Source organism: Myodes glareolus, chromosome 1 (genome assembly GCF_982192425.1).
Source record: "Myodes glareolus chromosome 1, mMyoGla1.1, whole genome shotgun sequence".
Lineage (NCBI taxonomy): Eukaryota > Metazoa > Chordata > Mammalia > Rodentia > Cricetidae > Myodes > Myodes glareolus.
Window position 1 is genome coordinate 72,860,197 of NC_142026.1, and position 19,596 is coordinate 72,879,792.

Consider the following 19,596-nt stretch of genomic DNA (forward strand, 5'->3'; position numbering starts at 1 on the left):
GAATAAAAGAATCAGTAAAGAAAGTCAGTGAAGGGGAGTTAAAAAGAGATTATTATTACTTCAGGACATCTCAAGACCAAGTTCTCAGCTCAAAGGAGATTTATTTGCCCCAGAGGGACAGATGGCAGGGAATATGAGACAAAGACAGGAAACAAAGGACAAAAGGAAAGGGGAAGAAAAAAAGAGAGAGGGGGAGTGGGTATCTGTTTCCCTGGGATAAACAACTGCCTCTGGACAGAGAGGAGACAGATGTGGGCCATCAGCAAATGGTGGTTTTTAAAGGTATAAGGTAAAACCCTGTGTTAGGATGAGGTGTTTAATTGGACATGTTTATTAAGTGAGCCAAAGTGGGCTTTTGGTTGCTGGACTTTGGTGGTGAGCCGCAGGAGGTGGAAGTGGCCAAATAAGGGAATGGACCATGCTGGTTAGCTTTAGGAATGCAATCTAATGGTTTTTATCAAGGCAAAGGGATTGGGAGAAGGCCAAGTCCCGCCAGAGTCACAGGCTTGAGTGGGCTACTGTACCTTCAGAAGTGACCTATGATATCTAGATGGTGGCAGGTGGGAGATGAGGATGTTTAAACTTTTTCTAGTTACTCAACTATCATATCTGATGGTTGCCTTCAAGCGGAATGAGGAAGAGGATGAGGATAGGGGATCCACTCATGCTTCAAATTTTTAGGTTTTTAGTTTTAATTATGCAACTCCTCTAGAGATGGAGATAGAGATGGGCTATAAATTGCCCAATGCAGGCTTAAAACTGATCTCTGATCCTATGGAAGAGCAGGCAGTGCTCTTAACTGCTGAGCTGTCTCACCAGTTCCACCTTCAACTATTTTCTCTTCTTGACTTCACTTCCTGTCTTCTGATCTCACTTCCTGCCTTCTTTCTTGCTTCCTATGTTCCCTTGTGCAAGAGCAGCCATGTATATAGTATAGAATATACTATATGCCACCATATATACTATATGCCACCAGAATGCCACCATAGTCACATTGTTGCATTGTTATGTCTTGATAAGTAGAGGGGTTTAGGGAGTGCCCAGAATTCCTGGTCAGGACTCTGGATGAGAGAGGAATACTGTCATTCTTTAGGGGTCTAAGATGTGGTCTTCTTATGGGGTATGTGAAAAACTATACCTCACTGGGGTTTTTCTTATAGAATTGAGACTGAGCTTGGTTCAGGAAAGCACCTACTGACTCTCTCATTAACGACCTGCTCTTCAAGGACAGCTGAGGATTGGAAAATATGGCTTCACTGATAGGAACCTTTGAATGAGGTTCAATGTTAACTAAAATGGTGTAGTAACAGATTCTCATAACCTCCGGTTATTTTGCCCAGCCTCCTCAGCCTCACCAAGTCCCTGTGTTCCTCCCTAAGATAAAAACATGGATATGCTACATGGCCACTGAATTACTGAAGTGGGTAACATTATGGAAGGATGATCTTGCTATATGCCTTACCAAAGTACTCAAGAAAGAACTTCCTTCCTGGTTAACAATGTGAACAGATCAAATATTTATATATGCACAGTTTCAGCAGTAGGGTTGAGACTATGTTCTCATACATTAGTAATGGGCAGAAGCTGGTGACCCAGCTAAACCAATGCCACGAGAACTAGTGCTGCTTTGCTTGCTCACCTCTGGACATGCATAAACATTCATGTAGATGATAGGGAGCCCTTGTGCCATGTTTCAGCATTGGGTATGGCTGTAGATAATAAGGGTCTGAGAGTGTAATACACAGAATATATATCACCTAGAAAGTTGAGTTAAGACCCTGACTGAAAAGATGTCTGAGCTAAGAGAACCTGCTGCTTTTGAAGAGGATGTGAGTTTGATTCAAGGCACCCGGTTCAAGTGGCTCACAACTACCTGTAACTCTAGCTTCAGGCCTGATTCTTGCCTCCACAGGTACCTGCACATGTGTACATGCACACATAAAGACAAATACACATAAGCAGGAGAAAGACTCTGGTCAAAACAAAGCTTATGGTTGGGGATGTCAAAGATCCTAATGTATAACCTGCTATTGTTATTTTGCTAAGTGGTCAAGTTGTCCTCTAAGTTTTTCTTTTCTTTATTTATTTAAATTGCTTTTTTTCCCCATTTTACATACCAGTTCCAGTTCCCCTTCTCTCCCTTTTCCTGCCTTTACCTCCTCCATCCCACCCCCATCTACTCCTCAAGAGGTTTAAAGTCTCACTTGGAGAATCAACAAAATCTGGCGTATTAAATTGAGGTAGGTTCAAGCCCCTCCCCCCGTATTAAGGCTGGGCAAGGTATTCCATCCAAAGAAATGGGCTCCAAAAAACCAGTTCATGCACTCCTGATAAGTCCTGGTCTCACTGTCAGGGCCACCCCAATGGATCACCCACATTTAGAAGGCTTAGTTCGGTCCCATGCAGGTTCTCCAGCTGTCAGTCCATACTTAGTCTGTGTACTCCCACTCGCTTGGGTCAGTTGTCTCTGTGGTTTGCCCCATCATGATCTTGACCCCTGCTTGCTCATATGATCCTTTCTCTCTCTCTTCAGCGGAACTCCAGAAGCTCAGCTCAGTTCTTGGCTATGGGACGCTGGATCTGCTTCCATCAGTTACTAGATGTAGGTTTCTATGATGACAGTTAGGGTAGTCACTAATCTGATTATAGGGGAAGGCCAGTTCAGGCACCCCATCCACTATTACTAGGAGTCTTAGCTGTGTTAATCCTTATGGAAATTTCCCTAGTCCCAGGTTTCTCCCTAATCTCATGTCTTCCTCTATCAAGATATCTCTTTTATTGCTCTCCCTCTCTGTCCCTCCTCCCAACTCAGGTCATATGGAGTCCTCTTATTCCCATCCCCCATCTGCTTCCTTCTATACCCTTCCCAGTTTTCCCAGGAGATCTTAACGATTTCTCTTTCCTGGGGCCCTTCATGTGTGTCCTTCTTAAGGTCTTCCTTTTTACCTAGCTTCCCTGGGGCTGAGGACTGTAGTCTCGTTATCCTTTGCTTTACATCCAATATCTACTTATGAGTGAGTACCTACTGTGTTTGTCTCTCTGGGTCTGGGTTACCTCACTTGGGATTTTTTTTTCTAGTCCCATCCATTTGCCTGAAAATTTCAAGAGATCAAGGCAACTCTTGCTAAAGGAAGCATTTAAAGGAGCTTACTTACAGCCTGAAGGGCTTAGTCCATTATCATTATGAAAGAGAGCATGGTAGTGCAAAGAAAGTTAAGTGTTGGAGTATTACCTGAGATCTTTGCATTCTGATCCATAGGGAGGGGGGGCGGGGTCGGGGAGACCCCAGGCTTGATATGACCCAGGCTTGATGTGAGCTTTTGAAACCTCAAAGCCCACCCCCATTGACACTTCCTCCAATAAAGCTACACCTCTTAATCCTTCTAATCTTTTCAAATAGTTTCCCGCCCTGGTGACTAAGCATTCAAATATGAGCCTGTGGGGATCATCCTCCAAGAGTGGTATCACTAGATCTTGAGATAGATCAACTCTTAGGTTTTTGAGGAAACTCCACACTGATTTCTATAGTGTTTGTACCTTTGCACTCACACCAGCAACGAACAAGTGTCCCCTTTCCCTGCATCCTCACCAGCACCTCCTGTCATTTGTTTTATTGATCTTGGCCATTCCAACTGGGAGAAAGTGAAATCTCAAAGTAGTGTAATTTGCAATTCCCTGATGGCTTAGGATACTGAACATTTCTTTAAAGTGTTTCTCAGCCATTTTTGTTTCATCTGTTGAAAACTGTTTGGGTCGGTACCCCCATTTTTAACTGAGTTTTTTATTTTCTTGTTTTTTCTTTAGCACTTTATTCTAGGTATGAACACTTATCAGCTATGTATTTGGTAAGATCTTTTCACACTCTGAAGCCTACTGTTTTGCCTGAATAATGATGTCCTTTGCTGCACAGTAGCTTTTCGGCTTTGTGAAGTCACATTTATTGTTAGTCTTAGTTCCTGTGCTGTCAGTGTTCTATTCAGAAAGTCCTTTTATGTGCCAGTGGGTTCAAACCTATTCCCTACTTTTTCTGGTTATCTGTTTTTTTTTAAACAATCTCTTTATTTTACATAAAAATCTCTCTCTCCTCTTCCCACCTTTCCCACCCCACTCCCCATTCACTCCTCAGAGAGGGTAAGGTCTCTCATGGGGAGTCAACAAAGTCCGTCACATCATTTGAGGCAGGACCAAGACCCTCTGCTCTGAATGTAGATTGAACAAGATAGCCCTCCTCAGGGAATGGGCTCCAAAAAGCCAGTTCATGCCCTAGGGATAAATCCTGGTTCCACTGTCAGTGGCCCCACAGACTGCCCTCTAAGTTTTAAAGTTTATTCTTGTAGACCCAGACTGCTCTTAACCTGGGTCAGAGAAGTTTCTTGGACAGCAAAAACAAAACAAAATCACAACTCGGTGGGCCTGCAACTCCAGTGCTGGAGCGGTGGAGACAGGCTCACAGGACAGTCAGTTTCATCAAATCGGGAAGTTCCAAGTTTAGTGAGAGACCCTCTTTTGATATGGTAAAGACGCCAAACACTGACCTCTGGTCTCCACATGCATATGAATGAACACACATGCCCCCTCCCCCACACACACCAGGATCATGTAGGGAAATAACTCAACGACAAAGTCCTTAGTTATTGTGACCTACATAGCCTGGATCTTAAAACCCTGACTGGGGTGGCGAGAGGATGAAGAAAGGACAGATAGACACACATAGAAAATATCTGGGATCGGGTGAATGTCTGCTACCACTGGAGGGCAAAAGCTACTTCCAGCCACCTGGGTCATCAGTACGTTTATGAGATACTAAACAAGGAGATAGGTTAGCAAGATTTGATAAGCAGTCTCTGTAGGCAAGCAGTCTAAGGTTATAAATGCCATGGTTAACATTAAAGATTTTAGTAACTATGCTTGAGAAATTGCAAAATGAAAAAAATTTATCTAAAATGTAAGCCTGTAGTTGGTACAAACTTGAATCTAGCAGCCACCTCCTATTTTCCCAAGACATTGAAGACTGTCCTTAATTGACTGATCTGGTAAAACTGGTGTTCTTGCAAGACAGTAGGTCAGAAGGTTAACTGCTCTTTCTGTTTCTGTAATCAAGCTCGCTTACTCTGCAGAATACATGTTATCTTGTGGATTTTGCCTAAGGCCGGGGCTGATACGATTTACGGCTGCATTTTTAGAGCACTCTCAGGGGCATCAATCAGTCCAGGTACTAACATCTAAATAAAAAGCCTCATATGAAAATTTCTTCTGTGAGCGACCCCAGAGTCATAGCAGCAAAGACCCAGGAGGAGGAAACCAAAGTTTCTAGTCTCTATACACACTTGTCACCCAACTGCACTTGGATTCTATAGGAAAGTTTGGCAATCCTTCTTGGACCTAACCTGGGCAAGTCTTGCCCAATCCTGTGGGGCTGAGGCATTGGAGTCCTGGACATGGCCATGCTTAGGTCAATAATACACGTTCAGTCAGGCCTTTACTCTCTCAGGGCTTCCTCTACTCCCTACACCTAGCTGTGCAAGGCTTTGGTTTGGTCCCCAGGGCTGCACACTAAGACATAAAACCAGAACCCAGCATGTACTGGCAGGTCTATAGAAATAGGTGCAATCAAACAATTGCCTCATTTATTTCCTGCTCTGCATTCTCCCCTACTGTTGTCTAGCAATTTCTTCTGAGATTAAAAAAAAATCTTTCATCTTGGAGGGAAGCTCTTTAAGGTGCAGGGTGTTCTAAAGGAGGTGAAAGATTCTGCCCTGTGTGGCAGATCCTTAAGCTCCGAAAGTAAACAACTCAGTGCTTCAGAAAGGCCCTGAAACTGACCAGATTATGCTAGGGCCCTTCCTCCCCAAGCATGCATAAGTAGTAAAGTGGCTGGCTAAGGGGTACTCTCAGACCAGACCAGACCAGACCAGACCAGACCAGCGGCCTGGCGGAGAGTCTCCAACCTGTTGAACTATCTGCAAGTTGTGTAGCATGCTCCAGGTTGTCAGTTTTCTTGAACAACACCATTCTGGGGTGGACTTTGGTGATGCAACCGTTTTTGTAAGTCGCTCCAATAAAGCTCATTGGCTCACCAAGTTGGATTTTTCCCGGTATTCATACTTCGGCCCATTTTTGGTCCCCTATATGGGGTGTATATCTCTCATATACCTGGGAATAGTGTCACATTATAACCTAAGATCTCTTCAGTTTTGTGGGAATCCATTAGTAAACACAGCTGTTCATGAATGCTTTCACCTTTATTTCTCAATATACCCGTGATTATAAACATTTCACACATAACATTTTTTTCAGTGACTTGTGTGGTTTATACAGAGACATGGGTGGAATAAAGGATAAAACATTTAGCCCAGCTACAAAAAGACCAGACAGGGTGGCCAGAGGGCCTTCACCCACACTCTCAAGGCCCATTACTCCTTTAATGATGATGAATAATGATGCCAGGTGGCATCAAAAAATGAAATGAAGGAAAGAAGATTCCTTTTTCTTAGGATCTGGTTGGTCACTGTTAATGGTCAATTGTGGATGGCTCGCCTTCATTTCTTGAATCAGATTTTGGGTTCTCGGGTTAGTGTTATCAAATTTCAACCTAGGTCACAAACGGGGAGAAAAAGTTTCTTGTACCTTTCAGAAAATTCATTAAAAATTCCAACATACCTTAAATGTTTCATGGGTCACTTTAACACTATGCTGCAAAGTAGAATTGCATATTGATATTTTAGATTTTATTTGGTATATGGTACATGCATATGTGCCCATGTGTATGTTGGTAGACTACACTCCTGGACTACATGTAGAGGCCAGATGTTGTTATAGGGATGGCTTTCTCAAACAATTCATTACCATACTGCTGCCACCCGATTTGTCTATAAATATTTTGCCTGCAAGTATGCATGTGCCCAACATGTGTGCCTGGTGACTGTGGGAGCTCAGAAGAGGGTATTAGAGCCCCAGAACTGGAGTTCCAGATGGCTGTGAGCCACCATACAGGTACTGAAAATAAAACCTAGGTCCCCTGCAGGAACAGCAAGTGCTTTTAACTGCTGAGCCCTCTGTCCATCCTCCCACTATCTTGCTTTTCTGAGTCAAGATCCCTCACTGACACCTGGAGCTCGCCATTTTGGTTAAACTGACTGACCAGTAAGCTTCCTGAATCTTCCTGATCCCATTCCCAGGTATTGGGGTTATAGACCTGGATGGTCTATAGCTTTTATGTGGGTATTGGTGATTCAAACTAAGGTCCTCATGTTAGCACAGCAAGAGTTTGACACACTAAGCTAACTTCCTAGCTACAGCATGTTGGGTCTCCTTAGCCTATGCCAACCTCAAACTCACTGTGTAGCTGGGGATGGCCTTGAATTTCTGATCTTCCTACCTCCCTCTTCCACATTTACTACCACACCCAGTTTTATGCAGTTCTTAGGATCAGATTCAAGGCACACACTAGGTAAGCACACCACTGACTGAATCCCACACTTAGCCCTGCACATTGATTGAATAGGGCACAGATATCTGTAGCAATAGAGACACTGCATAGCTGCACATCCTTCAGTCTTGATCACACTGTACTTTGAATCAGGGTTTCTGACTGCAACAAGAACTCATTGATGGGCAAGGTTAAGTTGTGTATCAAGTGTTTGGGACCTGCCTGCCTGTGTAATTCCAGCCTTCGAGAGGCAAAACATAACTTTTTTTTTTCCTCTCTTGCCTCCAGGATCCTAACCTGTTTGAGCTCCTGTCCTAACTTCCCTCAATAATAAAAAGCAATACAGAAGTATAAGTCAAATAAACCTTTTCCTCCCCAACTTGCTTTTTGGTCATTGTGGTTTGTAATAGCATTAGAAATCCTAAAATAGCATACCCTGTTAGCCAAATTAGCTATGAGAAAAAGACCACATCTCAACCCAAGGGGACAGCTGCTTGATCATGGGAAAAGAATGTTGTTTCTATGCCAGTCTCCTGAAGATAGTATGAAATGCAGCAAAAGGATTAAAAGAACCAACATCTGATTTAAAGGAGACAGTTTTGGGGAATGGCTCCATAGAAGGATATGTGGGACTGGTTTTCCTGGTTAATATACCTGGGTCTGCTCTCTGGTATAGTTCTCCTTTCTTAAAATCTTAGCTTGCTTACTCTTCTGGAATGATGGGTATCTCCCAGATTACAGGTCATTAAGCTCCAGATGGGCAAACATATAACTTAAAGCCTGGCATTCATGTCCACGCTGGGGTTCTTGTGCTTGAGTTCAGTCATTTTATTAAGCAAGCTATCTCCCCACCATTGTGAAAATTTGTGCTCTTTGAAAGAACACCTCATGCTGAAATCTAGGAATGCTTGAAATTCAGTACATAAGTCCAACTGGGGCAATCTGATCTCAAACTCCCAAGATCCAGAAATCAGGGCTGTGCCATCATACTAGGTTTCCACTTTTTTTAGAGACACCATATTTGACTTGTCCTTTGTTTTCATTAATAAGACAAATATCTAACCATGATGGCTTCTTGGTCTCTCGTGCAGTGTTGACTTCATTCTGTGACCCAGTTTACACATCAGTGCAACAGAAATATTAAGGAGAAGATTAAGATTATTTTGTGACCACTGGGTGTGGTGATGCATGCCTTTAATCCCAGCAATCAGGAGGCAGAGACAGGTGGATTTCTGAGTGAGACTAGCTTACTCTATGAAGTGAGTTCCCGGATAGCCAGGGCTATACAGAGAAATCCTGTCTTGAAACATTAAAAAGATAATATTGAGTGAGCAAATGCAATGATTGCCAGTGACTAATGTCAACAGTGAACTGTTCAGTATCATTGGGGATCTCACCTCCACCAAACCACCCTTTATGAAATAGGAAATAGGATCACACCTGAGTGTTTGAAGGGGGCAAATGCAAAGTTTCAATCTTCCTGCCTCACCCTCTTGAGGGTCGGGATCTCAGTCTTTCACCACCACTCTCAGTTTGCATTTTTCTTGTCTATTAAGAAATACTGGTGCTGCCAGTTGGTGGTGGTGCACACCTTTAATCCCAGCACTCGGGAAGCAGAGGCAGGCAGATCTCTGTGAGTTCGAGGTCACTCTGGTCTACAGTGCGACTTCCAGGACAGGCTTCAAAGCTACAGAAAAACATTGTCTCTAAAAGCAAAATTAATCAATCAATCAAACAAACAAACAAACAATACCTCTCAAAATAAAACAAAAAACCAAAACCCCCAAAGAACAAAGAATCCAAAAACGAAACAAAACGAAACAAAAGAAAACAAAAAACTGGTGCCTAGTGAGCATTCACTTTGGAAATTTTTCTTTGATTATTCTGTGATATTACCTGGAAACTGAGATTTTAAAAGCTATGAGCATTTCTGTTATGAAGTAGAATTTGAACACGGCATATACACTATATTAACTTGTATTGTAGATACCAGATAGCACATTTTCTTTTAAAGTATTTGACAAGCTATGTATGGTGGTGCACACCTATAAACCTAGCTCTTGGAAACTGCGACTGGAAAAGTGAACATTTGAGGGCATCTTGGACTAGGTAGTAAAACCTGTTTCAAAATATTTGATAAAGTTTGTGTGCAAGGTGTACAACAGGATTTAATGTCTCTTGTGCATCAAGGACCCCAAAGAATTAATTTGGTTACCACCACAATGTATTAAATCTCCAAACTTATCTTTGTAACTTCTGGAAGTTTTTTTTAATCAATATTTCCGTTTCTACCTCTAGGTCTTGGAAACCACTGGCTTACTCTATGCTTCTGTGAGTCTGGCTTTTTAAGTTTTCTGGGCATTCATTGAAGACATACTAATACTAGCCTAAGTATAACAACCCAAGTACCACCAACAGATCTGGTGGGTTAAGGAAAGTGGGGTAAATGCCTACAATGGAACATTACTCATTCGTAAAAAGACAAGGAGTCCTGGCATCTGTGACAACGTGAGTGAATTAGGAGGACAATATGTTGAGTGACATTCAAATGACCTCCCTTCTATGCAGAGGATTCTTCTTCACGTGTCTCCTACAGGTAAGGGTTGTCACTAAGAGCATTTGATTGAGGATCCTAGCTTTCCTGAGATTTATAGGACAGAATCATGGTCACTCCACTGACCTCATGGCAGGCACAGGTTTGCCTCATGCCTAACTCCTGTCTTTACTAACCCTGGGTATTGGACAGCACTGGGTACTTCTGCTTGACTTGATGCAACTCATCTTTAAGATTCTTCAGAGGAGACCTTTGTATGCTCTATATATGTGTGTAAATGTCTAGGTGCATGCACATGTATGTAGATGTTGAGGGTTGACACTGCAACTTCCTCCATCACTCTCCACCTCATATTTTGGGATAGGGTCTTCTCTATGAATCCAGGGCTGGTGATTTGGCTGTAATGACTGCTTGTTGAGCCCCAGAGATCATCACCAAACCCTGCCTCACCAGTACTGACATTATAAAGGTGCACCATCTCACCTGACTTTTTTATGTTGATGCTGGGAATCTGAACTCTGGTCTTGTGATTGCACAGCGAGCAATTAGATCCACTATCTAATTTCTTTTTTATTTTTTTAAAAAAGTTTACACATATGTTTGTGTGCACAAGGAGGCTAGAAGATTCCCTGGAGATGGAGTTACAGGAGGTTTGGAGCCACTAGATGTGGGCTTGGGAAAAACCTAAGTTCTCTGCAAGAGCAGTAAGTGATTTTAACTGATGACCTATTATTCTTCCATTCTTTTGTTAGGTGATTAAAAAAATACTCAAGTTGGGCTGGAACAAGATCTGTGGGTTAAGGCACTTCCTGCCAAGCCTGATGTCCTGGGTTCGAACTCCAGATCCCATATGGTGGGAAGAAAGAACCAACCTCCCTCATGTTGTCCTATTGAACATTAAGCACCAACCATAGATACACATACTAAAAAGTGTGATACAATACTCGACTTGACTTGACTCAAGCCCTGTCTGTATTGCTCATGAAGGCATCTGGTACACTTGACAGCTCCTTTGAGGTACTTACAGTTCAACAAGGCATAACTCACCACAGACTTTTCAAATTACTCTGGGGTTCCTTTAAGGCATTGCACAGAAGTCTCACATCCTCACTTCCAATATGATTTAGTCCCAGATCCAAGTGCTCCAGATGCAGTGCTTCTCTGAGCATCTTTGATAGATGGCAGCAACCTTCGCTGGTGATGCTACAGGACCGCAGTCTGGAAAACCACAGGACAAGGACAAAAATAAGGAACAAACTAACCCATTAGTCCATTCTGGGATGATGGACCCAAACCACAGCCCTTTTTACCTCAACCATGGGTTTCAGTTAAGCTTAGAGATGTTGGAATAAATGAGGACATTAGAATGAAATCACAGAGTACATTTCCAGATGGGTTTTCAAAAAAATCCTTAATGTTATTAACTGCCTTAATTTCCTTCTGTTCCACTTTCCCATCCCATCCCCATTTAAAACCCCCTTCTACAGAGAAATTGGAGAAGACTGAATGCGATTAAAATATATTGTATATACATATGAACTTCTCAAAAAATAAGGAAATAAAATTAATTGGTATGGTAGGTAACCTCATTTCTGCTATTGTCAACCTAGGCAACTACCTGTGGCTAGAAGAGGGCAAAGACTCTAGAAGAACACTTCTTTGTTAAATGAATACATAGTTTCAACTGCCTTTTAAATGCTCATGCTCATAGATAAATGCAGCTCTTATTCATCAACAAAGAAACCATTATATTTGTAGTACTTTATGGATGGGGACAAGATCTGCGATAAGTTCCTAGCAGGGTGCCTCTGCCCCGTAGGTGCTTATCATCATTATTGCTAATCATCATTATTTCATGACTGTGTTTGGTTGTCTTGGAGGATAGTGACTTTTCTGCAATGTCGCTTTTTCGTTTTTTGTTTTTTGTCTTTTATCAGACAGGGTCCCTCTCTGTGGCCTAGGCTGTAGGCTGTGACCCTCCTGCTTCTTGACTTCCAAACACTGATTTTCAGGCATATGCCGTCATGCCTGTATCGATGATAGTGCCTTCAAACATAATTAGGCTGTAAGTTCAAGATAGGGCTTGGTAGTGAATATGTTCTTCAAGACTTTGGATTTTGGTGTTTGGGTATTTAAATAGTGTATTGTTGGAGAGTTCTTTCTTTCCATCTATCTCCAACCATGAACTTAATATTTCATCACATATAGATAATGACGTAGTCATCCAACCCTAGTTGCTTAAAGGTATAACAAAGCTTAAAACTATAAGCAACTCTGCTGAGAGCTTTCCTTCCTTCTTGCCTCCTTACTTCCTTTTGTGGTATTGAGGATGGAACACAGGACCTTGTACACAAACTGCACTACTTATTTTATTCTTTGGTCAACTTGACAGAAGTTAGAGTCACCTGGGAAGAAGAAACCTCAGTTGAGAAAGTACCTCCGTAAGATTGGCTTGTAGGCAAGTCTGTAGAGCATTTACATAATGGTTGATGTAGAGGAGCCCACTCTAGGTCATGCCATTCCTGAGCATGTTAGTCCTGGGTTGTATATGAAGGCAAAGTGAACAAGCCAGTAAGCAACACTCCTCTAGGGCCTCTGCATTAGCTCCTGACTCTAGGTCCTGCCTTGACTTCCCTTCATGATGGACTACAATGTGTAGCATGAAACAAAGTCTTTTCTCCCCATGTTGCTTTTTGTCATGGGATGTATCACAGTAATAGGGAGCAAATGAGAACAAATTGTACTGGTGACTTCCAACAGAGCCAGTGTTTAAATGTTACCAGTGACCTCTCTGTTAACCAGAATATCAATGTCATCAATGTTAATACAGTTTCTGCAGAGTGGCCAGTACAGTCCCATTAGACTTCGGAAATTAAATATGTGAACCTCCTCTTTGCAACAGTCAGAGATCACTGACCAGTCAAAATGCAGAGTTCCGGAGCCAGTTCTTATGGGTATACCTGTAAAACATGCTTACACCTGAGTTCAGGGAAGATGGTAGAGGAGTCAGTAAATATTGAAAGAACCAGAAGATCAGGGAGTTTACTATGAGATTGTCTCTCCTAGTAATGTCAGAAGTTAGACCCATAAAGTCTCACCACCGTGACTACCCAAACATGAGCTGAACAAGGATGATACTAATGGACAGGCAAAACTGGACAGGGAAAAGCCAATGAGGTCTCAACCCTACACAAAAAGACAATAGGCAACTTAAGAAAACTGGGAACAGGAGAAGTGGTCTATCCCTAGGGACCACCAATTGGTTGTCCAGTGCCCAGTGGTCAGTCCTGAAAAAACACCTAACAGTAACATTATATGGTTTCAATAGTTTATATTTAGGAATGTATATATATATATATATATACACACACACACACAAATACACATATATATGTATGCATGTACATATATGCATATGGTAATGATTAGTTAAAAGAGGCCATGAATTTTAAGGAGAGTGCGGAGGGATATATGAGAAGGTTTGGAGGGAAGAAAGGGAAGAGAAAAATGTTGCAATTTTATTATAATCTCAAAAATTATATATATATATATATATATATAAAAATGGATCCTATAGATTCCAGGATGAACACCAAGGGTCACATTGAACTTGTGGACAAGATGATTCTGCCTCTATCCAACCATGTGTACTTTGTTACATAGTGAGAAGAACAGATTTGAATAGGAAATGAAGCTGGCTTGGTGGCACATAACTTGGGAGTCTAAGGCAGGAGGATTGTTTTGAGTGAGATCCTGTCTCATAAAAATACTTAAACAGTGTAAGAGCTGGAGGATGCAGAGGAGTGATGTGAAAGTGTCTTCTGGACGTGCTATGACTGCATCACACAGGAACCCACAGGAACTATGGTTACCTGCAGAAGACCAAGTCAGGCAGGAATCCTGTATATATGGGGGAAGTTCCTGAGGCCCTACCCCTAGCTAGAAGCTATTGATAGCTGATAGCTTGTGAGGTAGGGAGAGCTACTGTTTTTTTTGTGAGATGCCTACTTATAGGTTGTCAATGCCCCAAGTATATGATGCCACCCTTGAATGCATGTCATCGGTACTAATTGGGCTTAGTGGGTTATACTTGACAAAAAGTTTGCAAAAGAACAAAAAGAAAAATCTAGGCATGGTGGCACATCCTTAAAATCTGGGTACTTGGTAGGTGGAGGATCAGGAGCCCAAAGTCATCTTCTGGCACAGAGTGGATTCAAGGCCAGCATGGGACACTCTAGACATTGTCTCAGACAAAAACAAAATGGAAGACATATCCATAAATCATATCTCCCTCTCAATTCACTACAGAATATTAACACCAAATATTCATATTCTACAATGGTGATAATAATAAGGTCAGGGCTTTACTCATGCTGTATATATCTGCTAGCATTAGGATGCAGCCCCAGCAAATGGTGTTTCTTATATCATTCTGACTTGGAAGATCATTAGCATATTTCTGCTAGCTAGAATAATCATGAATTTCTTTCATATGTATCATACTTAAGTACACATACAAACCCTCAAACATCTGCAGGCAAAGACGACTTACACGAGAGTTTGTAGTTTACACTCAGGGTATCTTAAGCTTTCACACAGGGTCTTCACTTCACCATTTTCAAGATTGTTCTTGGCCAGGCTGAAATGTGTCGGAGTCTGGCTGACCATCAAAATGGAAGAGAGGTCCTTGCAGCAGGATCCAGTGAGATGACAGTTCTCCAACCTGTGGATGAATCACACACCTGGACCATACAGGAGCGCCTCTACCAACTATCACTCTAGGAAGGGGAGAGGCTCATAGGCCCTACCCTTTATCTCTCAAATGTGGCTCTAGATAGACTTTAGCAGAGGGAGATTGCTATCCTTATTTGTATCTCCTATGCTGAGCTCACCAGACTCCCACACATAGCTTCAAATCTAGTCTCACAGATAGCCTGGTTAATCTTGGTGAGTCACAAACCAAAATGAATAGGTATAAATGAGAAAGATTTATCGGGAGGATAGATTGAATGCCATTATGCATAATACACATGTCTTTTTGGAATTGTAAAAAAACCCCACAAAAATCCGAAGCCAAAACAAACAAAAAACAAAAAAAAATCATATAGCTATTAAAAGAGGAGAGGACATTTCCAGCTGTCTCCAGCAGGTAAAATCCTCACATTCCATCACACAGCCGTGATCACGCGAGGAATTTAGAATGAGAAAAACATATGACCAAGCCAGCCAAAATCCCAGAATGGATGAGGGAGGGGCTCATGTTTTCACCCTACAGCTGAGGAGCTATTGGCAATTGATGGATACTGGGGGAAAGGAGGGTCTAATTTTCTTCAGGGACAAAGTTCCTGAGAGGTGATCAGTGCTCTAGAAGGTTGTCCCACTCCCATGTACAATAAACAAACTCAGTTGGTTTAAGTAAAGAGCTGGTGAAATTGGGAGGAAATGGTGACAGGGCTAAAGGAAATTCAGAGGAGAGAAAACAGGGGATAAATTTTATCAAATGACACATATATGATATATATCATATATATGTGCATGTATGAAATTCTCAGTAAAAAAGAATGAGAAGCGCAAAATGCATGATGCAGAGTCAAAAACTCAGAAGCAGGTATCTGCATCCCAAGTGGACTCAAATGGATTGCCTGCTAAGTGTGGTGTCAACCAGGTCTCTCCTCTCTACAGCTCAGACTTCAGAGAGATGCTCTACAGGAAGAGAGGATATACTTACGACATCCTCTGCAGTTTGCTTTTCGGTTGCTTCCAAGTCTTACACAGCAGCTTGGCACCCTTGGCCCAGAGTTTGTTGTCTGTGAGGTCAGGACATGTCAGGGACTCATTGACTTTCAGGGCCTGGAAAAAGTCATTCCATTTCTGAAGAGCATCAGGAAAAGAACTCACACTGTGGGAGAAAGAAGAACCAGTATGTTCTGAATGGCCCAGAGAATGAGACATGAGGGTGGTTCTCCCAGTTGTGAGTTCATTAAGTGCATAGTGAGTCATAGTAAAAGAATAAATGCAAGAGAGAGCAGAATGTCAAAGCAGGCTGTAAAAAGCTAAGAGAACCTGACTGGAGCTAGTTGAGGTGGTCATATTATTTCTGAATAAGCTTGTTCTCCTTGGTTGAGCTTTCCATGGAAAAACTTTTGAGTTTTCTTTCCCATTGTAGGAATGAGTTCTTTACTTCTTATTGTTCAAATATATAAACTCTTGGGAAGTTTTGTGGTCTCCCTTTCTCGGATGAGTATGAAAATAAGGTCTAGTTGCCTAGTTCACCAAGTTTCATTCTTTCTCACATAATTTTGACCCTACATGCCTTTATTTTTTTCATTTTTATTTATTTATTTATTAAAAATGTATACCTCCTCCCCACCTCCTTTTTCCTTCCTCCTCCCCACCTCCCCCTCCCTCTCTAGCCCTGAGAGCAGTCAGGGTTCCCTGCCCCATGGGAAGTCCAAGGTCCTCCCCCCTCCATACAGGTCTATAAAGGTGAGCATCCAAACAAACCAGGATCCCAAAAAGTCAGTCCATGCAGCAGAATCAAAACCCAGTGCCATTGTCCTTGGCTTCTCAGTCAGCCTTCATTGCCAGCCACATTCAGAGTGTTCAGTTTGATCACATGTTCCATCACTCCCAGTCCAACTTGCCTTGGTGAGCTCCCATTAGAACAGTCCCACTGTCTCAGTGGGTGGACGTACCCCTCGTGGTACTGACTTCCTTGTTCATGTTCTTCCTCCTTCTGCTCTTCATTTGGACCTTGGGAGCTAAGTCCAGTGCTCCAATGTGGGTCTCTGTCTCTATCTCCATCCATCGCCAGATGAAGTTTCTATGGTGATATGCAAGATATTCATCAGTGTGGCTATGGGACAAGGCCAGTTCAGGCACCCTCTCCCCTGCTGCCCAAGGAACAATCTGGGGACCTCTCCTTGGACCTGGGAACCTCTCTAGAATCAAGTCTCTTGCAAACCCTAAAATGGCTCCCTTAATTAAGATATTTACTGTGAGGCCCTGTCTTCCCTGTTCCTCGAGGCCAAAGCACAGGATGCAAGAAATGTTTACGCTAACCAGTTAAGCTTTCTGCTAAGTTTCATGCTTGCTTCTGCTCTAGCCTGGTAAAATAGCATAGAGTTTTAAAATGGTAATTTCTCAACCTGCCAGGAAGAGCCCAGGCGCCAAGGCCCATCTACCCTGTCTGACACTGCCTTGCATCCTCGACCACCTGCCTGCGGAGAAGCTCTCACAGGCGCCAGTTTCCCCAGCCCCCTCTGGGTGGGAGGAGTTTTTCTTTACTGGGGCAAAAGGGTATATTAACCCCAGATTAAGCAGAAAAAATTCGGCATTCTCTTCTTGAGGATGACTCGAAAACTCTGTCTGTGCGTGTGCGTCTTCTGTTTTAACCCCTAGGATAATATAGAACTCGTGGGAGGTGGGTGGTGATGCTGACCCCGTGACGTGGAGCGACCCCCACAATTTACATCCCTACTCCCATATCCATCTTTCCTCCATCCCTCCCATCCCATTCCCCCAAGCTTTCCCTAATCCTCCCCTTCTCTCTACCCATCTCCCCTTACATACACCCCCTACACCCTCGTGCACCCAGGTTTTGCCTGGCAATCTTGCCTAGTTCTAATATCCAGGAGGATAACTATATGATTTTCTTTAGGTTCACCTTCTTATTTAGCTTCTCTAGGATCACGAATTATAGGCTCAATGTCCTTTAATTATGGTTAGAATCCACTTATGAGTGAGTACATACCATATTCCTCTTTTTGGGTCTGGGTTACCTCACTCAGTAAAGCGTTTTCTATTTTTATCCATTTGCATGCAAAATTCAAGATGTCATTGTTTTTTACCACTGAGTAGAACTCCAATGTGTACATGTTCCACACCTTCTTTAACCATTCTTCTCTTGAGGGGCACCTAGGTTGTTTCCAGGTTCTGGCTATTACAAATAGTGCTGCTATGAACATAGTTGAACAAATGCTTTTGTAGTATGATAGGGCATCTCTTGGGTATATTCCCAAGAGTGGAATTGCTGGGTCCTGAGATAGGTTGACTCCCAGTTTCCTGAGAAACCACCACACTGATTTCCACAGTGGCTGCACAAGTTTGCATTCCCACCAACAATGGATGAATGTTCCCCTTACTCTGCTCTGTTACCTTGCAGATTGATGATAGATAATTCAAGCCTGATAATGGAAAAACTGTTGAGGAAAATAAAAGAAAGCAAGCCCAGCTTGAGGGTTGACAATGCCACCAGCTCAGCTGCACCAACGTATTATGATCTCTTCTCTGAGTACACTGAAACTGTCCCTCTGACAGCTTAGGGAAGGCAATCTGAGTTGTAAAACAGACAGAGTGCCAAATATAGTCACCAAGTGACAAAAACATAAGCCACTGACTTTTCTCTCTGCTTCACACTTCACACTCACTTCACACTTCTGTCCACGACGTATTACCAGCATAACAAAGTGTTAAGGTTCTTCCTTTAAAGCTTCATTTATTTTTTTTGCATTTGTTTTACATACTGACCAGTTTTTCTTCCTTCCTCTCCTCCTGTTCTCTTCCCACCTCCCTTTTATCCCCCATCTACTCCTCTTCCCTCTTCATTTAGAAAGGGGAGGCCTCCCATGGGAGTCAACAAAGCATGACACTCAAATTGAGGCAGGTCCAAGGTTCTCTTCCCTGCATCAAAGTTGGGTAAGGCAACCCAGCATGGAGAATGGGTTCCCAAAAGCCATCTGAAGCACCAGGCACAGGTCATGATCCCACTACTAGGAGTCCTCAAAACAGACTAAGCTACACAACTGTCACACACATGCAGAGGGCCTAGGTAAGTCCTATGCAGGCTCCCTAGCTGTCGGTGCCGAGTTGGTAAGCACCACAACTCAAGTCAGCTGTCTCTGTGGGTTCCCCTGTTGTAACCTTAATACCTCTGGCCCATTTAATCATCCCTCTCTTACTTCTCCAGGACTCCTGGAGCTGGCATCAGTGCTTGGCTGAGGATCTCCACATCTTAAAGCTTCATTTATTAACAATCTCTGAATCCGTTTGGCAATAAATTTCATGATTGACATACATAGAATAAGGGGATGCAAGGAGGTTCATATTTGTTTATTTTTATTCCCTAGCTCTTTAAAAACATTCTTAGTTTAATAGTTGCCTGATGGGTCTACAAGGGGAGTGTTTAAAAGTTTTAATTTGAATTTTATACATATGTGTAATGTTTTGAGCTAATCTGCTTCTTATTCTCTCTGCTCCTCCCCAGCATCTGAACCATCGTTCATGTGTATATTTTCAAACCCACTGAGTAGAGTCTAATGCTGACAGTATACCCATCAGTGTAGGACCTTCTAATGTAGCTTCTTGGGTGCTGCATTCCTAAAGAAAACAGACTTGTCTTTGTTTAGCAGCCATTTGCTGCCAATAGCTCCTCAGCTAGGGGTGGAGCTTCACAGACCCTCCCCATCTGTGCTGATGTTTGGCTGGTTTGTTCTTGTGTATACAGTCACAGGCATGTGAGTTCATGTGTGAAATGATCTTCTTGAGGGATAGATCTGTCAGTGTGTGGCACAGCTAACGGCATCAGAGAGGAGGGAATCTCAGTTAGGAAAAT

At 42.6% G+C, this 19,596-nt stretch overlaps 1 protein-coding gene across 4 annotated transcripts in view; it reads left to right on the forward strand.

Annotated features, from left to right (window-relative positions):
- Positions 1-11,567, forward strand: part of LOC125395528 (platelet glycoprotein VI) — a 30,772-nt gene extending 19,205 nt beyond the window's left edge. Inside the window, exons 8-10 of one of the 4 annotated variants that reach the window (XM_087909699.1) lie at positions 2,121-2,240; positions 3,805-3,845; positions 7,718-7,808. In XM_087909699.1, coding sequence (XP_087765825.1) covers positions 2,121-2,239 — 119 coding nt within the window. In that variant the 3' untranslated portion in view covers position 2,240; positions 3,805-3,845; positions 7,718-7,808. Of the gene's footprint in view, positions 1-2,120; positions 2,241-3,804; positions 3,846-7,717; positions 7,809-9,727; positions 10,026-10,735 lie in introns of those variants that run through there. The other 3 variants (XR_015738702.1, XM_087909707.1, XM_087909703.1) reach the window with 3 other exon arrangements.
- The last annotated feature ends 8,029 nt before the right edge of the window (positions 11,568-19,596 follow it).